The 23,320-nt window shown below is 36.6% G+C and overlaps 1 protein-coding gene across 2 annotated transcripts in view; it reads left to right on the forward strand.

Moving 5' to 3' along the window:
- BMS1 (BMS1 ribosome biogenesis factor) overlaps positions 1 to 23,320 on the forward strand; it is a 46,897-nt gene that overhangs the window by 20,007 nt on the left and 3,570 nt on the right. For both annotated transcript variants that reach the window (XM_004455516.5, XM_004455517.4), the window contains exons 13-21: positions 3,476 to 3,557; positions 9,988 to 10,061; positions 10,664 to 10,840; positions 16,611 to 16,799; positions 16,892 to 17,072; positions 17,254 to 17,312; positions 18,098 to 18,220; positions 18,946 to 19,093; positions 19,446 to 19,621. In XM_004455516.5, the coding sequence (XP_004455573.2) occupies positions 3,476 to 3,557; positions 9,988 to 10,061; positions 10,664 to 10,840; positions 16,611 to 16,799; positions 16,892 to 17,072; positions 17,254 to 17,312; positions 18,098 to 18,220; positions 18,946 to 19,093; positions 19,446 to 19,621 (1,209 nt within the window). The remainder of the gene's footprint in view (positions 1 to 3,475; positions 3,558 to 9,987; positions 10,062 to 10,663; positions 10,841 to 16,610; positions 16,800 to 16,891; positions 17,073 to 17,253; positions 17,313 to 18,097; positions 18,221 to 18,945; positions 19,094 to 19,445; positions 19,622 to 23,320) is intronic.

Consider the following 23,320-nt stretch of genomic DNA (forward strand, 5'->3'; position numbering starts at 1 on the left):
TTAGCATACTGTTTCCAAGGTTCATCTATATTGTAGCTTGTATTAGAGCTTCGTTCTTTTTTAAGGCTGAATAATCCATCATATGGAAATACCACATTTTATTTATCCATTCAACTGTTTAATAGACACTTGGATTGTTTCCACCTTTTGGCTATTGCAAAAAATGTTGCTGTAAAGATTGGTGTATAAGTTTTCTTTGAATCCCTGCTCTCAGTTCTTTTGGGCATATATCTAAGAGTGGAATTGCTATGTCATGTGGTTACTCTGTGTTTAACCCTTGAGGAACTGTCAGACTGTTTTCCAAAGTAAATACATCATTTTACATACCCATCAGCAGTGTGAGGGTTCAGATTTTTCCACATGCTCACCAACACTTTGTTATTATTTGATTTTTTGATTCTGAGCTATTCTAGTGGATGTGAAGTAGTATCTTATTGTAGTTTTGATTTGCCTTTCTTTGATGACTAATGATATTGAGCATCTTTTCATGTGCTTACTGGACATTGTATATCTTCTTTGAAGATGTCTGTTCACATTCTTTGCCCATATTTGTAATTGGGTTATTTGTCTCTTATTGAATTGTAAGAATTCTTTAAATAAGCTGGATGTGGTCCTATATAAGATATATTTTGTATAAATATTTTTTCCCATTCTGTGGTTTATCTTTTCACTTTCTTGATAATGCCTTTTGGAGCACAAAGCTTTTAATTTTGATGAAATACAATTTATCTCTTTTTTTTCTTTTGTTGCTTATGCTTTTGGTATCATAATTAAGAATCCATTGACAAATCCAAGGTATCAAAGACTTACCTCTATGTTTTTCCCTATAATTTTTATCTCTTATATTTAGATCTTTGGTTCACTTTGAATTAATTTTTATATATGGTGTGAGATAAGGGTCTAGCTTCATTTTTTGCTTGTTAGATATCCAGTTTTCGGAAGAGACTATTCTTTCCCTATTGCATTTTTGTGGCACCCTTGTCAAAATCAATTGACCATAGGTATATGGGTTTATTTCTGGACTCTCAATTCTGTTCCATTAATCTATATATCTATCCTTATGCCAGTACCACACTGTATTGATTATTGTTGCTTTGTAGTAAGCAGGAGGTGTGAGTTCTTCTTTTTCAAGATTGTTTTGACCATTTTGAAACCCTTGAGTATCCCATGTTGATCTTAGGATCAGCTTGCCAGTGTCTACAAAGAAATCAGTCAGGATTCTGATAGCAATTGTATTTACATTGTAGATCAATTTGAAAGTTATTGCCAATCTTAGCAATATTGAGTCTTCTGATCGATGAACCTGAAATGTCTTTTCATTTTAGAAGCTTATTTAATTTCTATCAGCAATATTTTGTAGTTTTCAGAATATAGGTTTTATACTTCTTTTGTTAAATTTATTTTATTTTTTGATGCAAATGTAAATGGAATTTTCTCAATTTCGTATTTTGGATTGTTAAATACAGTTTTAAAAAATATGTTGTTCTTATATCCTTCAACCTTACTGAATTCATTTATTAGTTCTATTTGTTTTTTAGTGACTTTTTTAGGATTTTCTGTATACATGATCATATTATCTGTGAGTAGTTCCTTTCCATCCTGGATGCCATTTGTTTATTATTCTTGACCAGTAGCCCAGGCCAGAAACTCCAATACAATGTTGACTAGAATGGTGAAAGTGGATATGCTTGTTTCTGATTTCAGGGGAAAAGCATTCATTCTTTCATCATTAGGTCTGATGTTAGCTGTGAACTTTTAATAGATCCCCTTTATGTTGAGGAAGTTCCCTTCTATTCCTAATTTCTTGAGTGTTTTTATCATGAAAGAGTCCATTTAAAAAATTTATTTGGTGTTTGATTCCCCTAAGTAGATTGTGAGAGCAAGGATCTTGTTGGAACTGCCATTCAGTGCCTACAAAACTTCTTAGCATAAAGTAAGTGTTCAGTAAATATTTAGTGGGTGATTATAGACATGAAGGAATGAATAAATGAATGCATTTGTTCACTGTAATCATGCTACTTTCAAGGCTACTCTTTGAGAGTGAAGTTGCATGTGGAAAACATAAATCATGACCACAATTGGAAGGTCTTGGGAATGAATGACATGTGCAGTCTTAGGTCAGGTTCCTCAGGTGACAGACTCTTGAAATGTGAAGTTCAGAATTTTATTCTGTAGTACTCTCAGGAACAATCTGAGGAGGGGCCAAAAAAATCAGGATTGGACAGAATGAAAAGTTGAACTGCAGTGCAGTTACAATAAAGGCAGAGGCTTCTGCCTATCTCATGGGACTTTTGGAACTAGGAAGTGCACATCCCTATGCCCCATCAAAGCATCAACCAATTATTGAATGCTGTCTGCCCCAGGGTAACCCTGCCTGGAGCTAGCTCTCTCCTCAGGAGGGAGTAATCCACACTCGAGTAATCCACCAGTAATCCACACTCCAGCAACGTGTGGAATGGGTGCCTTAGCCCTGAAAGGAATATTTGGGAGGTGCACCCAGAATTCATTGCATCTATATATTAGGTAATCTGGCATGGCTGGGTCTGGCAAATCCATTCAATCATCTTTGCACTATACCGTGCTCATACAAGACATTGTGTCTTTGTTAGAAATTATTGGTCCAAGGAATTAAGCTTTTATTTATTTATTTTTTCCTTTCTATGTTTTTTTTTTTTATTGATTTTGTAATAATATTACATTAAAAATATATATGTAAGGTCCCATTCAACCCCACCCCCCCACCCCACCTCTCCCCCCCCCCCCAGCAACACTCGTTCCCATCATCATGACACATCCATTGGATTTGGTAAGTACATCTTTGGGCACCACTGCACCTCATAGTCAATGGTCCACATCATGGCCCATACTCTCCTCCATTCCATCCAGTGGGCCCTGTGAGGATTTACAATGTCCGGTGATTGCCTCTGAAGCACCATCCAGGGCAGCTCCATGTCCCAAAGACGCCTCCACCTCTCATCTCTTCCTGCCTTTCCCCATACCCATCAGCCACCATGTCCACTTTTCCCAATCCAATGCCACCTCTTCTATGTGGGCATCGGATTGGTTGTGTCCATTGCACCTCTATGTCAAGAGGAGGCTCAGAGGAATTAAGCTTTTAAACAGCAGTGATAAATTTGGATTAACAAATAGGAAGAACACTTCTCTATAAATGCTGTCTGTGTTGCCTTAAAACATTAATGAACTTTGAAAATCAGTGAGATCAGAAAATAAATATTTACTCTGAGGTCAGTGGGCTAATAGTACTTTCCCTTCCACTGCTCAAAGTGGTGACTTTTATGTTTTTATTACTATGGTTATACTATCCACATAAAAGCTAAAATTATCTCAAAGGCCCACTTTGAATGAGAATATCCATAAAAGTGGTTGAGAAGTATTTAAAGGTGTTGTACCACTTCTGTTTCTTAATAGCAGTTGAGTGATTGATGTCATCTAAGTGCTGACTTTTCTATTTAAGGTGATGAACAGTATCAGAGATTGCTTCGTGACTGGGAAATGGGAAGAAGATAAAGATGCAGCCAAGATCTTAGCAGAAGATGGTAAGAAAACAATTGCGTTCTTCAGAAAAAACGATTTCTCTATACTGTTTTCTTTTATATCTTATAATAGTTAAGTTGAAAGTAATAGTTAATTTTTAAATGCTCTGTGGAGTTTGGGAGGAGTTACGGTTAATATTCTGGTTCCTCCTGTCAAAGGCAATCTTATTTTCCCCCTGGTTAGTTGAAGAAAAGTGGGAAGTTTTCCTAACATTTTATTATGTATTTGTTAAAAATAGTTTTTTTGTGAAAAATGCACTCAACATCTATTTTTTCTATTGATGATAAAGTAGAATGCATTTTAGAAAATTTAGAACAGAAGGAAGATACTAAAAATATAGTATGTCATATCAGAATTCCATCTTTGTTAACCATTTGGGGTATTTCGTTCTAGTCACTTTAAATATTATTTATGTATATATACATATATACATATTTAATATTTTTAGTTATAATCATACTTTATATAAATTTGTCATGAAATTTTTTTAAAGTTTCATTTTCAATGATGTAACTATTCCATCATGTGATAATTTAATTCACAGATCTATTTGACGTTTAAGTAATTTTGTACTTTGTCTATATTATAAAGAACTTTGTACTAGACAACTTTAAAATAGTTCTCAGATCACATTTCCTATTTTCATAAGGTAGATTCATAAAAGTTAGAATTGTTGGGTAATATTTAAGGATCTTAATTGCAATGTGGCTTTTCAGAAGGTTACCCTTATTTATGTTCTTTTGAGCAGTATGTCATAGTACTTATTTAGTGCCTTCACTCAGCCTTGAGTACTGTCCATTTGATAGATACATATAAAATGTTTTCTTATTTGTAACTGGCATTTTTTGGTTACCAGGAAATATAAAGACTTATTTAATATTTATTGGCAGTGGTATTTCTTCTTTAGTGCATTGCTGTTCATCTCCTTTGCTGTTTTTTTATAATGGGGTGCTAGTGTGTTTTTTACTGATTTGTAAGATTTCTTTATAAAGAATTCCTCTCTAAAGGATATTTCTCCTTCTAAAGAACTATATATATTTCTCCTGATTTTTATCATCTAAGTTTTACATTTTGCTTACTATTACATTAAACATTAAGTTTTAAAAATTTTTAAGTAGTTAGATATATCAGTCTTTTTCTCTGAGATTTATTTTTCATTACTTTTTTTCCCCACAAAGATTCCTTTTGTATCACTTTGCTTTTAGGGGCAGTTTTAACAGGTTTCCATTGCTAAAGAAGATCTCCATGACCCAAAATGATAGTGCTTTCAAATCTTCAGTTCATTACAGTAAAAGATACAGTATAGCAACAGCATTGAAGGCTGCCCAGCAGCCCTGGAGAGGCTAGGTGCTATCCCTTTTGTCCAGCCTCTGGAGGCGGTGGCAGGATGCACATTCATGGAACACCTGGAAACCAGTGAACCCTAGGAGTCTGAGCTGGAGTTCACATTCTGCTTGTCTCGTAGGCTTATTCCTAGTACATAAACTGTCTCAATGGCTGAGCCTTTTCGGGCTATTACCTCCTCATTTTCACTGTTATCAGTAAACAATGCTGATTAGCTCCTGTAACAAATGGCCCCAGACTCCTTATGCATTCTGGTACAAAGGAACAATATTAATTAATGTATTTCATGCCTGAACCAGGGGGCAGTGCCATGAGGAACATTTGCAAAACAACTTAGGGTAATTCCAGGGCCCTTTGGAATTAACCCTTACAGCTCAGTCACAAGAGCACTTAAATTTATAACCTATTCTAGTTTTCCATGGTTTCATTTTGAAATTTAACTTGATTCCATCTGGAACTTAGGTAAAGAGCAACTTAATTTTGTTTGCAGATCATCATTTTCTGTTTCAGTTATTTGAATAATGTTACATTCTTTATTCTGTGTGCATGTAAACATACATGCATCTGTATATGTATGCTTAAGGTCATCTCTTCAGTGCTGTTCATCTTGATTTCCCATGCCACTATTATGCAAATTTCTCTTTTAAATTGTTTTATTATACTTCTTGAAATTTAGTAAGGCAAGTTCTTTAATTTTTTAAATTATTTTCTGAATTTCTTCAACCATTCGTACTTGTTCTTTTAGATTAACCTGTATATAATTCTGATACTTTTGTTTAAGCATAAAAACACCTTTTAACAAAAAGGTAGATTATTTAAACAAGGTTTTAATAAAAAGAATGTATAAAGTTGAACATAGTAGTGCTGAGTCCTCTTTCCCCTGACATTCCCAGTTCCTGAAGGTATAACCAGTGTTAAGAATGTGTATATCTTTTTGTTAAAACAAAAATAGTGTTCTACCAACATGTTCTACAGAATGCTTGTTACATTCAAATATATGTTTTAGACATCCTTCTCTAACGTATGTATGGAACAACCTCATTCTTTTTAATAGCTAGTGTTAAGAGTTTTCTAGAGAAACAGAACTGACGGGCCATAGAAAGAGAAAAAGAGAGATTTTATTTTAGGAATTGGCTCATGTGACTATGAAGATTAGCAAGTTTGAATTCCATAGGACAGGCCACAAGCTAGAAACCGAAAATGGTGATTCTGATATCTGGACTGTCTATAAACTTTGTCGGGCAGGGAAAAATTGAAGCCTTTATACAGCAAATAATTGTTCCCTCCAGGACAACACTCTGCCCTTCTTTAAATCTTTTCTAGCTCTCGTTAAAGTTTTTGTACATCATGTATTTCTTATTATGGTTATTCCTAGAAATTTTTTTACTATCAGTTAATTAATGCCTTTTGTCATTTATTGAAATTACTGTATTAGTTTCCTAGGGCTGCTGCTAACAAATTAATACAAATTGGGTGACTTAAAACAAATTTATTTTCTCATAGTTCTGGAGGCTAGAAATCCAAAATCAAGGTGTTGACAGGGATATGCCCTCTGGGAAGGCTTCAGGGGAGAATTCTTCCTGGCCTCTTTCTAGTTTCTAGTGTCTCCCTGGAATCCTTGGTGTACCTTGGTATATGGCTACATTATTCCACTTTTAACTTTGTCTGACATGGTTTTCTTCCCTGTGTCTTTGTCCTCTCCTCTTATAAAGATGCCAGTCATTGGATGTAGGGCCCATCCTAAATCCAGGAAGATTTCCCTCCTTTTTCTTCGCCACTGCCCCTTCCTGCAACTTCTGTTTGCTGTCTCAATGAATTTGTCTATTCTAAATATTTTTTATATATGGAATTTGTGTCTGCCTCATCCATGTTGTAGCATGTATCAGGACTTCATTCATTTTTATGGCTGAATAATATTCCATTGTTTGTATATATCACATTTTGTTTATCTCTTCATCTGTTGATGGATACTTAGGCTGTTTCCGCCTTTTGTCTATTACAAATAATGCTGCTATGCATATTAGTGTATACGTATTTCTTTGTGTCCCTGCAAATAAACTCTTCATGTTATAATAGTTTCAGATTTACAGAAAAGTTGCAAATATAGTACAGAATTCTATAAAACCTCCACACCTAGTTTTCCCTATTGTTACCATCATGAATTTATATAGTACATTTGTCATACCTACTGAACAGAGTGCTAACAAAGTCTTGGGTCTCTGCCAGCCTGAGAAGCTTTCCATTTGTTTAAAGAGACATTTGTATTTCCTTTTCCATAAGCTATCTCTGCATATGCTTTGCCCATTTTTCTATTGGGTTATTATGTATCTTTTTCTTACTTTTTTGTAGGAATTCTTTATATAGTAAGGAAATTAACCTTTTGTGATATGAGGTGTTACATTTTCTCCCAATTGTTTATTATTTCTATTTTAATTTTGTTTTAATTTTATGATACTTTCCTTTCAGTGGATTTTTTTTTTCTTAATGAAGTTAAGTTTGATTTATCAATTATACCTTAAGTGACTTTTGGGATTTTTTTATACCAAAAAGACTTATTTTAAGTACTGAGTTTATTTAAAGGCAGAAATTCCCCTATGATTTCTTCTAGTCCTTTTTGATTCTTTTTTTTCTTTTACATTTCAATTACTGATTGATCTCATTCTTACTTGTTCAAGAGGCTTTTTTTTTCAAGTGGCCACCAAGTTATTCCCAGTACCATTTATTATCTTCCCAGCGGATTAAAATGCACTTTTTTGTTTTTTTCTTGGTTGTTTTATATATATATATATATATATATATATATATATATATATATACACACACACATACACACACACACACATACACACACATGCTCATAAATATTTTTAAATCCATTTCTGGATTTTCTTGTCTACTTCATTGATCTCTGTCAATTCATGTACCATTAACAATAAAAAACCATATAGCTTTATAATAGTTTTTTTTACATTTATTTTAGTAAAATATACATAACCATAAAACCATTTTAACATTTTTGAATGTACAATTCATTGCCATTAAAAGATTGTCTTTGTTGTTGAGTTGTGGGAATTCATGTAGCCTAGATCTTATACCCTTGTTCGACCTATAAGTTGCAACTATATTCATCTATTCTGTAGAGTGACTTTTTGCTTTTTTGATAAAATGAGCCTTGCTGCACAAGTTTTTAATTTTGATGAAGTTCAGTTTCTTTTGTTGCTCTTTGTGCTTTTGGTGTCATATCTAAGAACCCACTGCCAAGTACAATGTTGTAAATATTCCCTATGTCTTCTCCTAAGAATATTATGGTTTTAGCTCTTATATTTGTAAGTTGTCAATCCATTTTAGTTAATTTTTGTGTATGGTGTTAGGTAGGGGTCCAAATTCATTCTTTTGCATGTGGATATTAATTTTTCCTAGCATCATTTGTAGAAGAGAGTATTCTTTCCCCATTGCATGGACTTGACACCCTTTTCGAAGATCAGTTGGCCAAAGAGAAATGAATTTATTTCTCAAATCTCAATGATATTATCCTCATGCCAGTACCACACTGTTTTGATTACTGTAGAATTGACTTTTCTATTTCTGCAAAAATAAAACAAAAGCAAACCAAAAAGATGTTAGGATTTTGAGAGGAATTTAGCCTTAGTTTGTTTGAATAATTTTTTTGCCTCAGTCTCCTTCTAGGACTCCAGTGATAAGAATGAAGGATCTTTTGTTATTGTGCCATGGGTCCCTCGTGCTCTGTTCTTTCTTCTTTTCATTTTTTTTTTTTTTTTTTTTTCAGTTTATTTTCTCTTAGTTGTTCAGGTTGGGTAAATTCTATTGATCTGTCCTCAGCTTGACTGATTCTATCCTCTGTCATTCCATCTACTATTGAGCCCATCCACCAAACTTTTTTATTTCTGTTATTTTATTTTTCAGCTCTATAATCTCCTTTTGTTTCTTTCTCATAACATCAATTTCTTTGCTGAGGTTTTGAAGTTTTCACTTGTTGCCATAGAATTTATAATTGTTTGTTGATAGCTGTTTTCAAATACTTATCAGATAATTCTAGTACCTGATTTATGTCTGTGTTGGTGTCAGTTGCCTTTTTTCATTCAGATTTATGACCTTCCTGGTTCTTGGTATGATGGGTGATTTGCTATATTGTATGTTGTACATTTTAGCTATTGTGTTATGAAACTGGGTCCTATTTAAATCTTGTATTTTAAAAGGTGGTCACTCAGTCATAGTCTATTTTTCTTGTCTGTGGTTCCAATGATGGTTTAGTTTTCAATGCCTTTGTGGCATTATTTTGATGTGTTAGGTTTATCTTCTGTTGTGGCTTCCAGGGTTCCTGCCAGTGCCGTCTGAGGGGATAGAAGAGCTTCACCAGTCTGGGGCACCTTGTACATTTAGCTGGGGACTGTTGTGTTGGGCCATGGGAACAAAGAAGATTCCTGGGCCAGTGTCATTGTTGTGGCATGATCTGTCTTGCCGGTGCTTCTGTGAGTTATTTCTGTGAGTTAAGAAGGTGCAGGTCCTTCAGGAAGGCGGAATACTTCCCCTGACCACTTGTTCGCAGTGCTCCAAGTCAACTCCTCTTGCCCTTGGTTTTGTATTTTCAGCAAGTCTCTTATTCTACATTCTAAATTTATGTAATCTAAGATTTTCCCTAGATATATCACACAATTATGTACGTTGAACTTAAGATTGTTGGTCTTTCCACTCATGCTGTTGTTAAGCCATGGCTTTTCAGTTCATTCTTTGAACTTGATTTTGGGGAATCAGTTGCAGGGTCATGCATGCCACCTCTGTGCATCTCTCTGATATAGAGGGTATCCATTATCTATGCTAGATAAAGAGTTCTTGGCTAAGTGGGATTTTGAAGAAAAGAATGAAAATGTGGCTATTGTCTATTTACTTAACCTGAACAGATGATCAAAAATTGATAATATAGAAGGGGGAAAAGAGCCTTTGTAAGTGTAGTATTGTTTTGTTTTGTGCAGCAATGGGAACAATCAAAACAAAGTTTAGAATGAGGTAGTGCCAGGATGGTGTCATACTTGGCCCCATTCTTTATTCTTTTACTTTAATCATTCCTAGAGGAGCTATATGGAGACTTTGAAGACCTTGAAACAGGGGATGTCCATAAGGGAACATCAGATCCCGACACTCAGGTATGATTTATTTCCACGGATGACCTTCAGCCCCTAAGTCTCACTCCATGGTTGGTATATTCTGAGGAAGACACATATTGAGAGATGTAAATCTTATTTCTTACTTATGTAGTTTGCAAAATGAATGAATTCCTAAAAGTATAAGGGGAGAGGGTTGCAGAGCACAACCAAAGGTTGTTTATTTTTTAGTTTTTATTTTTTGGTGACACATTTTTACCTGTTCTTGTTATAGTCATTATTTCCTGATGAGTCTTCATTCATTGAACATTTTAAGTACCATATTAAAACACAAATTCCCTGTTCTCCCCAATACTTCTTTAGAATAGTGTGACTAGATCATCTGGTTTGGGAACACTTGCTGTCTTTTTATTCATACTTGGCATTCTGAGTCAAATTAAGGAATGGCAAAATGCATTGTAATTCAGATGTCTAAATGTCTTCTCTAGCTATGCTATGTTATTTAGAACCAAAGGCTGTTTTGTTTTTTTTGTTGATCATAACTAAGACTTTTGCAGCTTAAATAGGACCTTTTTATTGCTTTAATGTTTAAAGAAAAGATCTTTACAAACTTGTATAAACTTTTTCCTGTTTGGAAATTTAAGATTGAAGATGTAGAGGAAGAAGTTAAGGAAGAAATTGAGCCTGATGTAGAAGAAGGTGCTAAGAAAAAGCGTATGGATAAGAAGCGAAAACTGAAGGAGATGTTTGATGCAGAATATGATGAAGGAGAAAGCACGTACTTTGATGATCTTAAAGGAGAAATGCAGAGACAAGCCCAGGTAAGGAAATTCATTTTCTATCACTGTCATTTAAAGGTTATGATATTGTGAATGTCTCCTTCTGTGCCTCTCTTTTGGACTCCTAGGCTGAAATACGTATGAGTCTATTCAGGCAATCATCAAACCATTTCTTCAGTCAAAAGTTTATTAGAAAACTATCAATACCTATTTTGGATTAAGCATTAGATTCTGAGGACACAGAATTGATTGAGACACGGTTGTCATTTGTGAGGATCTCAGAGTGTGGTGATTTGAGACAATATGGTTATTTAGATGCAAGCATTGGCCTAACATTCTGATTATTGCTCCCTGGAACCATAATTATGTAATCTGCATAGATAGGTGATTCTTGGCCTGTGTGGCTAATGCACACACCTGTATTTTTTAGGGAAGATAGCATTAGAGGTGATGAAGTAGTCAATATACTTTATTTAAAAGGTAGATCAATAGGATAAAGGTGGGTTGTGAGAGAGGAAGTAAGGGTGACTAACTGGAAGTTACTGGAAGGATTGTGTTATCATAAGGTAGGAAAGCATGTAAGGAAGTGCTGTTTTGTCGGGGAAAATCAGAGTTCAGGTTACAATTTGAGATGTCTTTTAGACAAGAAGATTGTCAAGTAGCCTTTGGGAATGCTGGAGAGAGGTTTGGGCCTAGCATTTAAAATGCAGACTGCTTAGCAGGTAGTTGCTATTTAAGTCATGAGATTGAGTGAGATCACTGAGTCCTGAGCATGGATACAGAAGGGGCAGAAAGCAGGACTGAACCCTGGGACTTCATATCAGAGGTTGGACATTTCCCAAAGGCAGTGGGGGTAGAGAGATGGTTGGCCACCAATTTCAGATACTGATTAGTGGATTTGGCTGGCTAAAGTATAACCCTAAGAACAGCTAAAGTTTGAAACTGTGCAGGTCAGAAAGAGGTTGGTAGCCGCCATTTTGACTCTGCTCCCAGCATGAGGGAAATGCGGACTGATTGAAAATCACAGTGAAGGTAGGGACCAGTTTCTTTCACCCAGATGGGCCTGCAGCCCTACCCTAGGCTTCAGCCCCACCACTAGCAGGGAAGAGGCTGGCAGGCCCTATACCATCCTCTCTGGATAACTGCAGGTACATTTGGCTGGTATAGCCTGAACAGTCAGAAGTCTACCGTGGTAACTGTGGTCATTTTGGAGACTGCTGCCCACACCTACAGCTCCATCCCTGCTCCAGGCAGAGGGGAAGGGGTGTGTAGCTTCATCAGTCTCTCTGGGTAACTAGAGTTTAGGCCTACACAACTTGGATTATTACACAATGCTGTGGTTCTACTCCTACTTCTAGCAAAGGAGAAAGTCGGGAGAAGCTTCATCTGTCCCTTGTGCAATGTGGGCAGCTTGAGCCTCCACAGCTTACAGCACCAAGTACATCCTTGGCTCCTACCACACAACCAGCAAGGAAGAAAGGGCAAGAAAGCCCTAAACTAAAGAGAGAAACTAGAAAAAATACATCTAGTAAGTCAGATACCAAGAAGCCAATGAAAAAGTACAGTCCACACCAAGAAACAGGAAGATATGGCCCAGTTAAGGGAACAGGATAAACCTCCAGATGACGTAAAGGAGTTGAGACAGCTAATCAGATGTTCAAACAAATCTTCATTTTAAGTCAATGAGATGGCTAAAGAGATTAAGGATATTAAGACATTAGATGAGCACAAGGAAGAATTTGAAAGCATACATAGCAAAATAGCAGATCTTATGGGAATGAAAGGAATAATAAATGAAATTTAAAAATACACTGGAAAGAAAGTGGATTTGACTAAACGGAAGAGTGTCCACCTACCCCATGGGAGGTCCAGCGTTCAAACCCAGGACCTCCTGACCCATGTGAAGAGCTGGCCCATGCGCAGTGCTGATGCGTGCAAAGGAGTGCTGTGCCACACAGGGGTGTTCCCCGCATAGGGGAGCCCCACGCACAAGGAGTGTACCCCATAAGGAAAGCCACCCCGTGCGAAAAAAGTGCAGACTGCCCAGGAGTGGTGCCGTACACATGGAGACCTGACATAGCAAGATGCTACAACAAAAAGAGGCACAGATTCTGTGTGCCACTGACAAGAATACAAGTGGACACAGAAGAACACACAGCGAATGGACACAGAACGCAGACAACGGGAGGGTTGGAAGGGGAGAGAAATAAATAAAAAACAAATCTTTTAAAAAAAAGTACACTGGAATGATAAAATAGCAGACTTAAGGAGGCAGAAGAAAGGATTGGTAAGCTTGAAGAAATGGCCTCTGAAAGCAAACATACAAAAGAAGAGATGAAGAAAAGAATGAAAAGAATTGAACAAAATTTCAGGGAACTAAATGACAGCAAGAGAAATGCAAACATATATGTCATGGGTGTCCCAGAAGGAGAAGAAAAGGGAAAAGGGGCAGAAGGAATATTTGAAGAAATAATGGTAGAAAATTTCCCAACCCTATTGAAGGACATAAATATCCATTTCCAAGAAACACAACATACTTCCATCTGAATAAATCTGAATAGACCAGCTCTGAGACAGATACTCATCAGAATGTCAAATGCCAAAGACAAAAAATTCTGAGAGCAGCAAGAGGAAAGCAACACATAACATATAAGGGATATCCAATATGATTAAGAGCCGATTTATCATCAGAAACCATGGAGGCAAGAAAAAGGTGGTATGATCTATTTAAGATACTGCAAGAGAAAAACTTCCAGCCAAGAATCTTATATATGGCAAGATCATCTTTCAAAAATGAGGGTGGGTTTAGAATATTCACAGATAACAGAAACTGAGAGTTTGTAAGCAAAAGACTGGCTTTGCAGGAAATAAAGGGTGTGCTACAGTCTGAGAAGAAAAGACAGGAGAGAGAGGCTTGGAAGACAGTTTAGAAATAAACATTATATCAGTAAAAGTAACTAAAAGTCTCAAAAGAGTAATGAAAATATAATATGACATAAAACCCAAAGGTCAAAATGGGTGAGATAAAAGCTGCCTTTCTTACAGTAATAACACTGAATGTTAATGGATTAAACCCCCCAATTAAAAGATACAGACTGGCAGAAAGGATAAGAAAATATGAGCAACCTGTATGCTGTCTGCAAGAGACTCACCTTAGACCCAAGGATAACAATAGATTGAAAGTAAAAGGCTGGAAAAAGATAGTCCACACATTTAGTAACAAAAAGAACAACAACAACAAAAACCTGAGTACCTATACTTGTATTAGATGAAATAGACTTTAAAAGACATTAGTAATATGCAATCTGAGAAGGAAGTCGGGAAAAAAATTCCATTTAAAATAGCAACTAAAAGAATCAAATATTTAGGAATAAATGTAACCAATGGTGTAAAGCACTTATAGTCAGAAAACAACTCATTGTTAAAAGCAATCAAAAAAGACCTAAATAATTGTGAAAACATTCCACGCTCACTGATTGGAAGACTAAATATCAGTAAGATGTCAATTCTACCCAAATTCATATGTACATATTTAATGCAATCCCAATAAAAATTCTACCAGCATTTTTAAAATAAATGGAAAGCATGATTATCAAATTTATTTGGAAGGGTAACGGATTCTGAATAGCCAGAAACATCTTAAAAAGGAAAAATGAAGTTGGAAGACTATCACTTCTGGACTTTAAATCATATTACCTTGCTACAGTGGTAAAAACAGCATTGTACTGGCATAAAGACAGACATACAGACCAGTGGAACTGAATTGATGGTTAAGAAACAGACCCTCACATCTGTGGTCAAGTGATACTTGACAAGCCTGACAGACCCATGATGCTTGGACAGAACAGTCCATTCAACAAATGGTGCTGAGAAAACTTGATATCCATAGCCAAAAGAAGGAAAGAGGACCCTTATCTTACACCTTATACGAAAATTAACACAAAATGGATCAAAAACCTAAATATGAAAACAAGAACCACAAAGCTTCTAGAAGAAAGTGTAGGAAAATATCTTCAAGACCTGGGGGTAGGTGGTGGATTCTTAAAGGAGATAAGAGGAGGACTGCAATAGACTACTGATGTTTAATGTATGTAGATGTTTTAATTAACTTTATTGTAAAAGTGTGGATGTGTATAGAGTTGATAATAACACATTATAGTGAGTAACAGTTGGTTTTTAAATTGGAATGTGGCTGAAAAGTGTGGTCTAGGGATATAAATGCCAAATGAAAGAAAGCTAGAGAAAATCTAGGGACTGAATAACACCTTAAACCCAGAGGTAGATGAGAATTGTGGTTGATGGTGATCTAAGAGTGTCCTTTGTGAGCTAGAGCAGATGTTCATCATTATTGCAGGATGGTGGGAATGTGGAGATGCATGGGAAAAATACAATTGAAGTGACCCATGGACTGTGCTTAACAGTGATAATGTAATATTAATGCATGTATGCCAAAGATGTACTGTATTGATAATGGCGGAGGGTGGAAAAAGTATGCAAAATATACGCTATAGACCTGGTAATAGTCTAATGATATTATCTCATAATCTGTAACAAATGTTCCACCACAATGTGGTGTGTTGATAGAGGGATGTTGTATGGGAATCCTGCACATGTGCATGATTGTTTTATAAGTTTAACAACTTCAGTCATAAAAATATATTTAAAAAATAATAATAGGGTGGGCTGGGGGAAAATACACCAAATGTAAGATAAGGATTATAGTTAGTAAGATTTTGATGGTACTCTTGGATCATTTGTAACAAATGTCTCACAACAATGCAAGGTGTTGGTAGTGGGTTGATGTATCAGACCCCTGTCTGATGTTATGCATGTTTGCTGTGTGTACAACTTTTACTATATACTTATTTATGTATGTTCATATACACATGATATAATAATAATAGTAGTAGTAGGGTGGGTTAAGGGGAAAATACACCAAATGTAAGATACTTTGGTAGTAATATTTTGGTAGGATGCTTTTAGTCATTAGTTTAAAACGTTTGACAGCAATGCAAGGTGTAGTTGATAGGATGAGGTGTGATGTCCTTGTATAATGTTATGTATGTTTGTTTTATAAGTTCACAACTATTACTATACACTTATTGTTTATATATGTTTATGTTTGTGTGATATAATTCAGTAAATTAAGACAAAACAAAATTTAAAAAGGCATGGATGGAGGGCATCTGGGAACTGTGACTATGGAAAACTTTGGAGTTTTTGCTGTATAGAGAGTCAAAAATTGGGCAGTATTTGATGGCGGCAGTGGAGTTAAAAGAAGGTTTTAAAGTTGAGAGAAATAATAGAGGGAAAATTTATTGGCATAAACAAAGTGGTGTCTAGTATGCAAGTGAAGTTTGGCATTAAATAAGAGTGCAGATAATCTGTAACAGTGCTGTCCAGAGTAACTTTCTGCGATAGTGGAGCTCTGTATCTGCACGTGGGTAGCTCCAAGCCCCAAGCAGATAGCGACCACTTGAAATGTGGCTAGTATGACTGAGTAACTGACTTTTTAATTTTAGTTTTATCAATTTAAAGAGTCATGAGTGGCTGCTATAATGGACAGTATAGAATTAAGAGTTAGATGTGGGTGTAAATCTTAGTAGGGATTAATGGTGGAAGTTCCTTCAGATTATTTAGTATTTTAGAGAATTAGGAAACAGTCATCACCTGAGAATGAACGAGATGAGCGAGAAGGTTTTGGATGCTTGAAGAAGGAAGAAAAAGTGAAATAGTTGTTTGGAGAGTAAGAAACTGTGGACTGGGAAAATTGAGTGTCATTTGCTTTTTTTGTCCCCTCTCTCATCTATAGCTTAACAGGGCAGAATTTGAAGATCAAGATGATGAAGCCAGAGTTCAGTATGAGGGTTTTCGACCTGGGATGTATGTCCGGATTGAAATAGAAAATGTCCCCTGTGAATTCGTCCTCAATTTTGACCCCTATTACCCAATTATTCTGGGTGGTTTAGGCAACAGTGAGGGCAATGTTGGATATGTACAGGTAGGTACCCTTTGCTATATGCTTAGTTATTTTAGTTATTTGGACTTGCTCTCCACTAATAATCTTTATTGAATGGTATCTCCTTCCCTCAGATGCGTCTGAAGAAACATCGTTGGTATAAGAAAATCCTCAAGTCTCGAGATCCAATCATTTTTTCTGTGGGGTGGAGGAGGTTTCAGACCATCCCGCTCTATTATATCGAAGATCACAATGGAAGACAAAGGCTTCTAAAATACACACCACAGCACATGCATTGTGGAGCAACTTTTTGGGGTAAATGTGCTAAGAATGACTTGCTTGTAGGTTAATTTAAGCTTTTTAGACTTTGTTTCCTTTTGTAAAATCCCAATTCATCAGATTTTTTTCTTTTTTTGGATTTGAGTGAAAATATATATATAAAATGGGATCCAAAATTTATAGTTCATTACATTTATTTTTCTCTGTTTTCTTTAAGGTCCTGTCACTCCTCAGGGAACTGGCTTTTTGGCAATACAGTCTGTCAGTGGCATAATGGTAAACTTATTTTTTGTTTTTGTTTTTAATTTTACAGATTGTGAGAAGTATATCTTGAATGGAGATTATGTGCACGAAACTTTACATTGAAAATAATTTATTTTTACTGTGAAATAAATGGTGAATTTTCTTTGCTTTTAATTTTCCTACAACCTTTTAGGTTGGGTGTGGGAGTGGAAAAGAGGGGAGTAGAAGAATTATTAATGGTACTGATAAGATTTTATATTTATATGCATTTTTTTACTTAATTATTTTAAAAATTATTTAAGCATTGCTCACCATGTACCGAACACTATACTAGGTTCTGGGGATGCATACATAAACCAGCTTGATACTGACTTAACCCTGGTAGTGTGGGTTTAACAAAGTGTGTTGACGTGGTATTTGTTTGATCAGCCAGAATGGGTTTTATTGCTCTTATTTATCAGAGAAGAAGACAGAAAAATTAGCACATGGAATCCTCCCAGTAGTTCCAAAATTTTGTTTCTTAAACACTGTAACCAAAGTATGCTTTTCTCCAAGTGGGTCATTATTGTGCAATTATGTTATTATGACTTAACTCTCAGGAACGTACTCAAGTTCCCATCATTAGTTTGGTTTACATGTATTAAAGTTTTAGATTGCTTTTGTTAATATACTATTTTGCCTGTTCAGATATTCTTTTCTGTTCTTTCCTAGCTAATTGTAAGTGAAATGCACTTTGATAATTTGTTGTATCACAGAGAATTGTAATTTTTCTCTTGCTGGTATTATTCTTATATTCAAATTTTGGGGGTTTCTTTTAGCCTGATTTTCGGATAGCTGCCACAGGAGTTGTTCTTGATCTGGATAAATCCATAAAAATTGTGAAGAAATTAAAGCTAACTGGTTTTCCGTATAAAATTTTCAAGAATACTTCATTTATCAAGGTATAAATGTGTGTATGTGTGTGTATAGTTAAAGCAGGCATGAAATGTAAAGGTCAGAAAAGTGTTTTCAGAGAAATATTTGAAATCTTTTAAGTCTTGATCTTTGGTATTTTTAGTTATTTCTTTATATTGGTCTTTGTGTTACTTAAATAGATTGTAAAATCTAAAGGTGAAATAAAGCAGATGTTTGTAATTGAGACTATTGTTTAGTACTTCCATGTGAGAAAACCACAGAGCTATTTTTCAGAATGTGATTTTTCTTCACTGGCTTTTGTTTCCTACATTTTATTCCCTTTTGATTTTTGTTAAGAACGAACAGAAAATTATGGGTTTGTCTAAGGGAACAGAGAAATGGGATTCTCCTTTGTAGTTTTTTGGGAGGGTAGTTTTAGCAGCATTTATTTAAAATCTCATTAGTGGGAATATTGCCATTAAAAAAACCTGGTGTTAAGATCATAAAATGCTCTCATAAGGTATCACCCAGTGTTTGTTTAGTTTTAGTTATTTTTTCAATATTATGTTGGGGAAAGTAAACTAGAGTTTTACCTAGTTAAAAAAACTAGTATGAGTTTTTCTAGTAATTTCACTTCTGGGAGAAAAAAAAGTTTGATTATCCTATCACCCTTCAATAATTTTTTTTTTTTTTTAACTTAGGATGTATATATGAGGTAAGAGATAAAGTATGTGACTTTGTGTGTATTTAACTTTTTTTCATATTTTTATAGGGAATGTTTAATTCTGCCTTGGAAGTAGCCAAATTTGAAGGTGCTGTGATTCGAACTGTCAGTGGAATAAGGGGACAGATCAAGAAAGCACTCCGGGCTCCAGAAGGAGCTTTCCGGGCCAGCTTTGAGGATAAGTTGCTGATGAGTGGTAAATATCTGTTGATATGTGTTGATGACAGTGTACGATCATTCATTATTGACTTCTAGCCAATAATGATTAGATAATTAGAGTTTAGGTCTTCAGAAATTCAGAGTCAGCTCAGACTCTCCCTAGATCTAGCATTTTTGGTTCAGTGTGCTAATAATGTACTTTGATCTTTAGCCCCTTTGATTTACATGTGGTAGAGTCTTTGGGATACATAAGAGTAGTTACTTGTTGAAGTCCCTCTTCAAATATTGTGAGACTAATTAAAGAAGTTTGGGATGAATGTCTTGTTCCTTTATTTGGCAAGATGGATATGGGTCTTCTTTTCAAAATGTTGAATTTCCTCTCTTTCCAGATATCGTCTTCATGCGAACTTGGTATCCGGTCTCCATTCCAGCCTTCTATAACCCAGTGACATCTTTGTTGAAACCAGTGGGAGAGAAAGATACCTGGTCAGGAATGCGGACAACAGGGCAACTCAGACTTGCACATGGTATCAAACTAAAGCCCAACAAGGATTCTCTGTATAAGGTACAGGTTATGTACGTATTAGTTAATATGACAGCATGGGCTCTGGGCAGTCGCGTCTGTTGTAGTATTTTATATAGGCTTTGAATTAGGCTCCCACCAAAAGCATATCAAACTTCTGGTTGTTGCACAACCTTGCCAGTAGTTGGCCTTATCAGTCTTTTTTATTTTAGGCTTTCATGCTGACTTACATCTCTGGGTTCCTATATAATTTAGATTTTGGTCTCTAAACATATTTCTCTGTTTTCCTGGTAACTTAAAAATACATTTGAAAAGTCATGTTGTAGTACAGGATGGTTAGTAATTTTGTAATAAGAGGTAGTTGTAGGTATCTAGTCTGCCATTCTGCTAGAAACAGAAGACTCCCTGTGTATTACTTTTTCCATAAAATAGCTAGTAATAGGAGAACCAGCAAGATGGTGGCAGAGTAAGGAGCTCCTAGAGTCAGCTCCTGCTGCAGGGCAGCTAGGAAACACCCAGAGCTCTCTGGAGCTAGCTGAAGCACCTGTGTGGGAGCTCCAGGAGGCCAGAAGAGCATCCTGCAGCATCCTTGAAGGAATGGAAGGAAGAGACTGCCCATCTGCAGAGAAGACTCATAAGCAGAGCGCTCCACGCCTCGGAGGCCAATGCCTATTCTCCACTGGAGGCACAAGCCACCTTGGGTGCTGTTCCCCTGCTGGAATTGAAAGCTCCACTTCCCCAAAACAGGGCAAGAAGAGACGGTTGGGCACCAATTTCAGCTACTGATGAGTAAATTCAGCAGGCTAAAGTATAATGCTGAGAACAGCTAAGGTTTGATCGTATCCAGGTTAGGAAGAGGCTGGGAGCTGCCATCTTAACTCCATGCTAGTGCTGGTGGGGACCAGTTTCTTCCTCTCCAGATCATATTGCAGGTCTAGCCTAGGCCCCAGTGCCACCTCCAGCAGGGAGGAAGCTGCGGGGACCTGCACCAGCCTCTCCTGGTAATTACTGGCCAAGCCACAGAGGCCGGTGATCATCCTACTCTTGTGGCATGACTCGCCCCAGGAGCTGTTATGTGACAGTAGTTGGAAGTTCCATTTCCCAAAAACAGGGGAGGAGGAGACGGTTGGCTACCGATTTCAGCTACGGACTGGGAGACTTGTCTGGCTAAGAGTTAACCCTGGGAATGGCTGGGGTGAGAACCAGCCAAGTCAGAAAGAGGCCAGTAGCCGCCATTCTGACTCCGCCCCTAGCCTAAGGGGAAACCTGGCTGACTGAAACTCTCAGTGTCGGCAGGAACCAGTTTCTTTCACACAGATCAGCCTACAGCCCTCGCCTAGGCTTCAGTCCTGCCTATGGCAGGGAGGAGGCTGAGGATCCCTGCACCAGCCTATACAGATAACTGCAGAGAACTTTGGCTGGCATAGACTGAAAATCAGAAGTCTACCAGGGCATCTGAGGTCATCTTGGACCCACATTGCATAGATTGCTGCCCACACCTGCAACTCTATCCCTGCCTCAGGCAGGGGAGAAAGGGATGTGAAGCTTCATCAGTCTCTCTGAGTAACTACATTCTAGGCCTGTATGTGGATTATTCCACATAGCTGTGATGCTGTCCCTACCCCTGGCAAATGAGTAAATTGGAAGAAGCATCATTGGTCCCTGGTGCAATGAGGGCAGCTTACAGCACCAACTACAGGCTTGGCTCCTACTGCACAACCAGCAAAGGAGAAAGGGCAGAAAGCCCTAAATTAAAGAGAAACCTGCACCCAGAATAAATACTCTAGTAAGCCAGATGCAAAGACACCAACAAAAAACTACAATCCACACCAAGAACAGGAAGCTGTGTCCCAGTTAAAGGAACAAGATAAGCCTCCAGATGACATATAGGAGTTGGAGACAACTCATCATAGATATTCAAATCTCCTTAATAAATTCAATGAGATGAATAAAGAGATTAAGAATATTAAGAAGACACTGGATGAGCACAAAAAGAATTTGAAAGCATACATAGAAAAATAGCAGACTTTATGGGAATAAAAGGTACAATAAATGAAATTAAAAAAACATTGGAATCATATAATAGTAGATTTTTGAGGAGGCAGAAGAAAGGATTGGTGAGCCTGAAGAAATGGCCTCTGAAAGTGAACATATAAAAGAAGAGATGAAGCAAAGAGTGGAAAAAATTGAACAAGGTCTTAGGGACCTAAATGATAGCAAAAGGCATACAAACATATGTGTCATGGGTGTCCCAGAAGGAGAAGAGAAGGGGAAAGGAGCAGAAGGAGTATTTAAAGAAATAATGGTAGAAAATTTCCCAATCCTATTGAAGGACACAGATATCCCTGTCCCAGAAGCACAACATACTCCCATCCGAAAAAATCCAGATAGACCAACTCCAAGACACATATTCATCAGGATGTCAAAGGCCAAAAACAAAGAGAGAATTCTGAGAGCAGCAAGAGAAAAGCAATGCATACCATGTAAGGGATATCCAATAAGATTAAGTGCTGATTTCTCACCCGAAACCATGGAGGCAAGAAGACAGTGGTCTGATATAGTTAAGATACTATAAGAAAAAAAACTTCCAGCCAAGAATCTTATATCCAGCAAGACTGTCTTTCAAAAATGAGGGTGAAATTACAATATTCACAGATAAACAGAAACTGAGAGAATTTCTAAGCAAGAGACAAGAATTTCCGGAAAAACCTAAGGGTGTGTTAGAGCCTGAAAAGAAAAGGCAGGAGAGAGAGGCCTGGAAGAGAGTCTGGAAATGGGCGTTATATCAATAAAAGTAACTGAAAGTGTCAAAAGAGTGGTGAAAATAAAATATGACAGGTAAAACTCAAGTAGGAATAAACGTAACCAATGATGTACAGCACTTGTATTCAGAAAATTGCAACTCAGTGTTAAAACAAATCAGAAAAGCCCAAATAACTGGAAGAACATTCTATGCTGATGGATTGGAAGACTAAATATCATTAAGATGTCAATTCTACTCAAATTGGTATACAGATTTAGTGCAATCCCGATAATTCCACCAGCACTAAAGAAAAAGTTGAAAATATGATCGTTAGATTTATTTGGGAAGGGTAAGGAGTCCTGAACAGCCAGAAACATCATAAAAAGGAAAATGAACCCTCATCTCCAGACTTTAAATCATAATACCTACCTATAGTGGTAAAACCAGCATGGTACTGGCCTAACGACAGACACAATAGACCAATGGAACCAAATTTATGGTTCAGAAACAGACCCTCCCAGGTATGGTCAAGTGATTTTTGACTAGCCTGTCAAACTCACACAGCTCAGGCAGAACAATCCATTCAACAAATGGTGCTGAAAGAATTGGATATCTGTAGCTGAAAAAAGGAAGGAGGACCCGTATCTCACACCTTATCCAAAAAATTAACTCAAAATGGATCAAAAAACTAAAAATAAAAGCAAGAACCATAAAACTTCTAGAGGAAATTATTGGAAAATATCTTCAAGACTGGTGGTAGGTGGAAGATTCTTAAAGGAGATAAGAGAAGGACTGAGTGGACTACTGATGTTTAATAGATATAGAAGTTTTAATTAGCTTTATTGTAAAAGTGTGGAAATGTATAGAATGGATGGTAACACACAGTGAGTAACAGCTAGTTTATAAATGGGAATGTAACTGAAAATGGTAGTCTAAGTATGTAAATGCCAATTGACAGAACGCTAGAGAATAACCTAGGAACTGAATAGCACAGTAAA

The sequence above is a fragment of the Dasypus novemcinctus genome, chromosome 6, assembly GCF_030445035.2.
Source record: "Dasypus novemcinctus isolate mDasNov1 chromosome 6, mDasNov1.1.hap2, whole genome shotgun sequence".
Classification (NCBI taxonomy): Eukaryota; Metazoa; Chordata; class Mammalia; order Cingulata; family Dasypodidae; genus Dasypus; species Dasypus novemcinctus.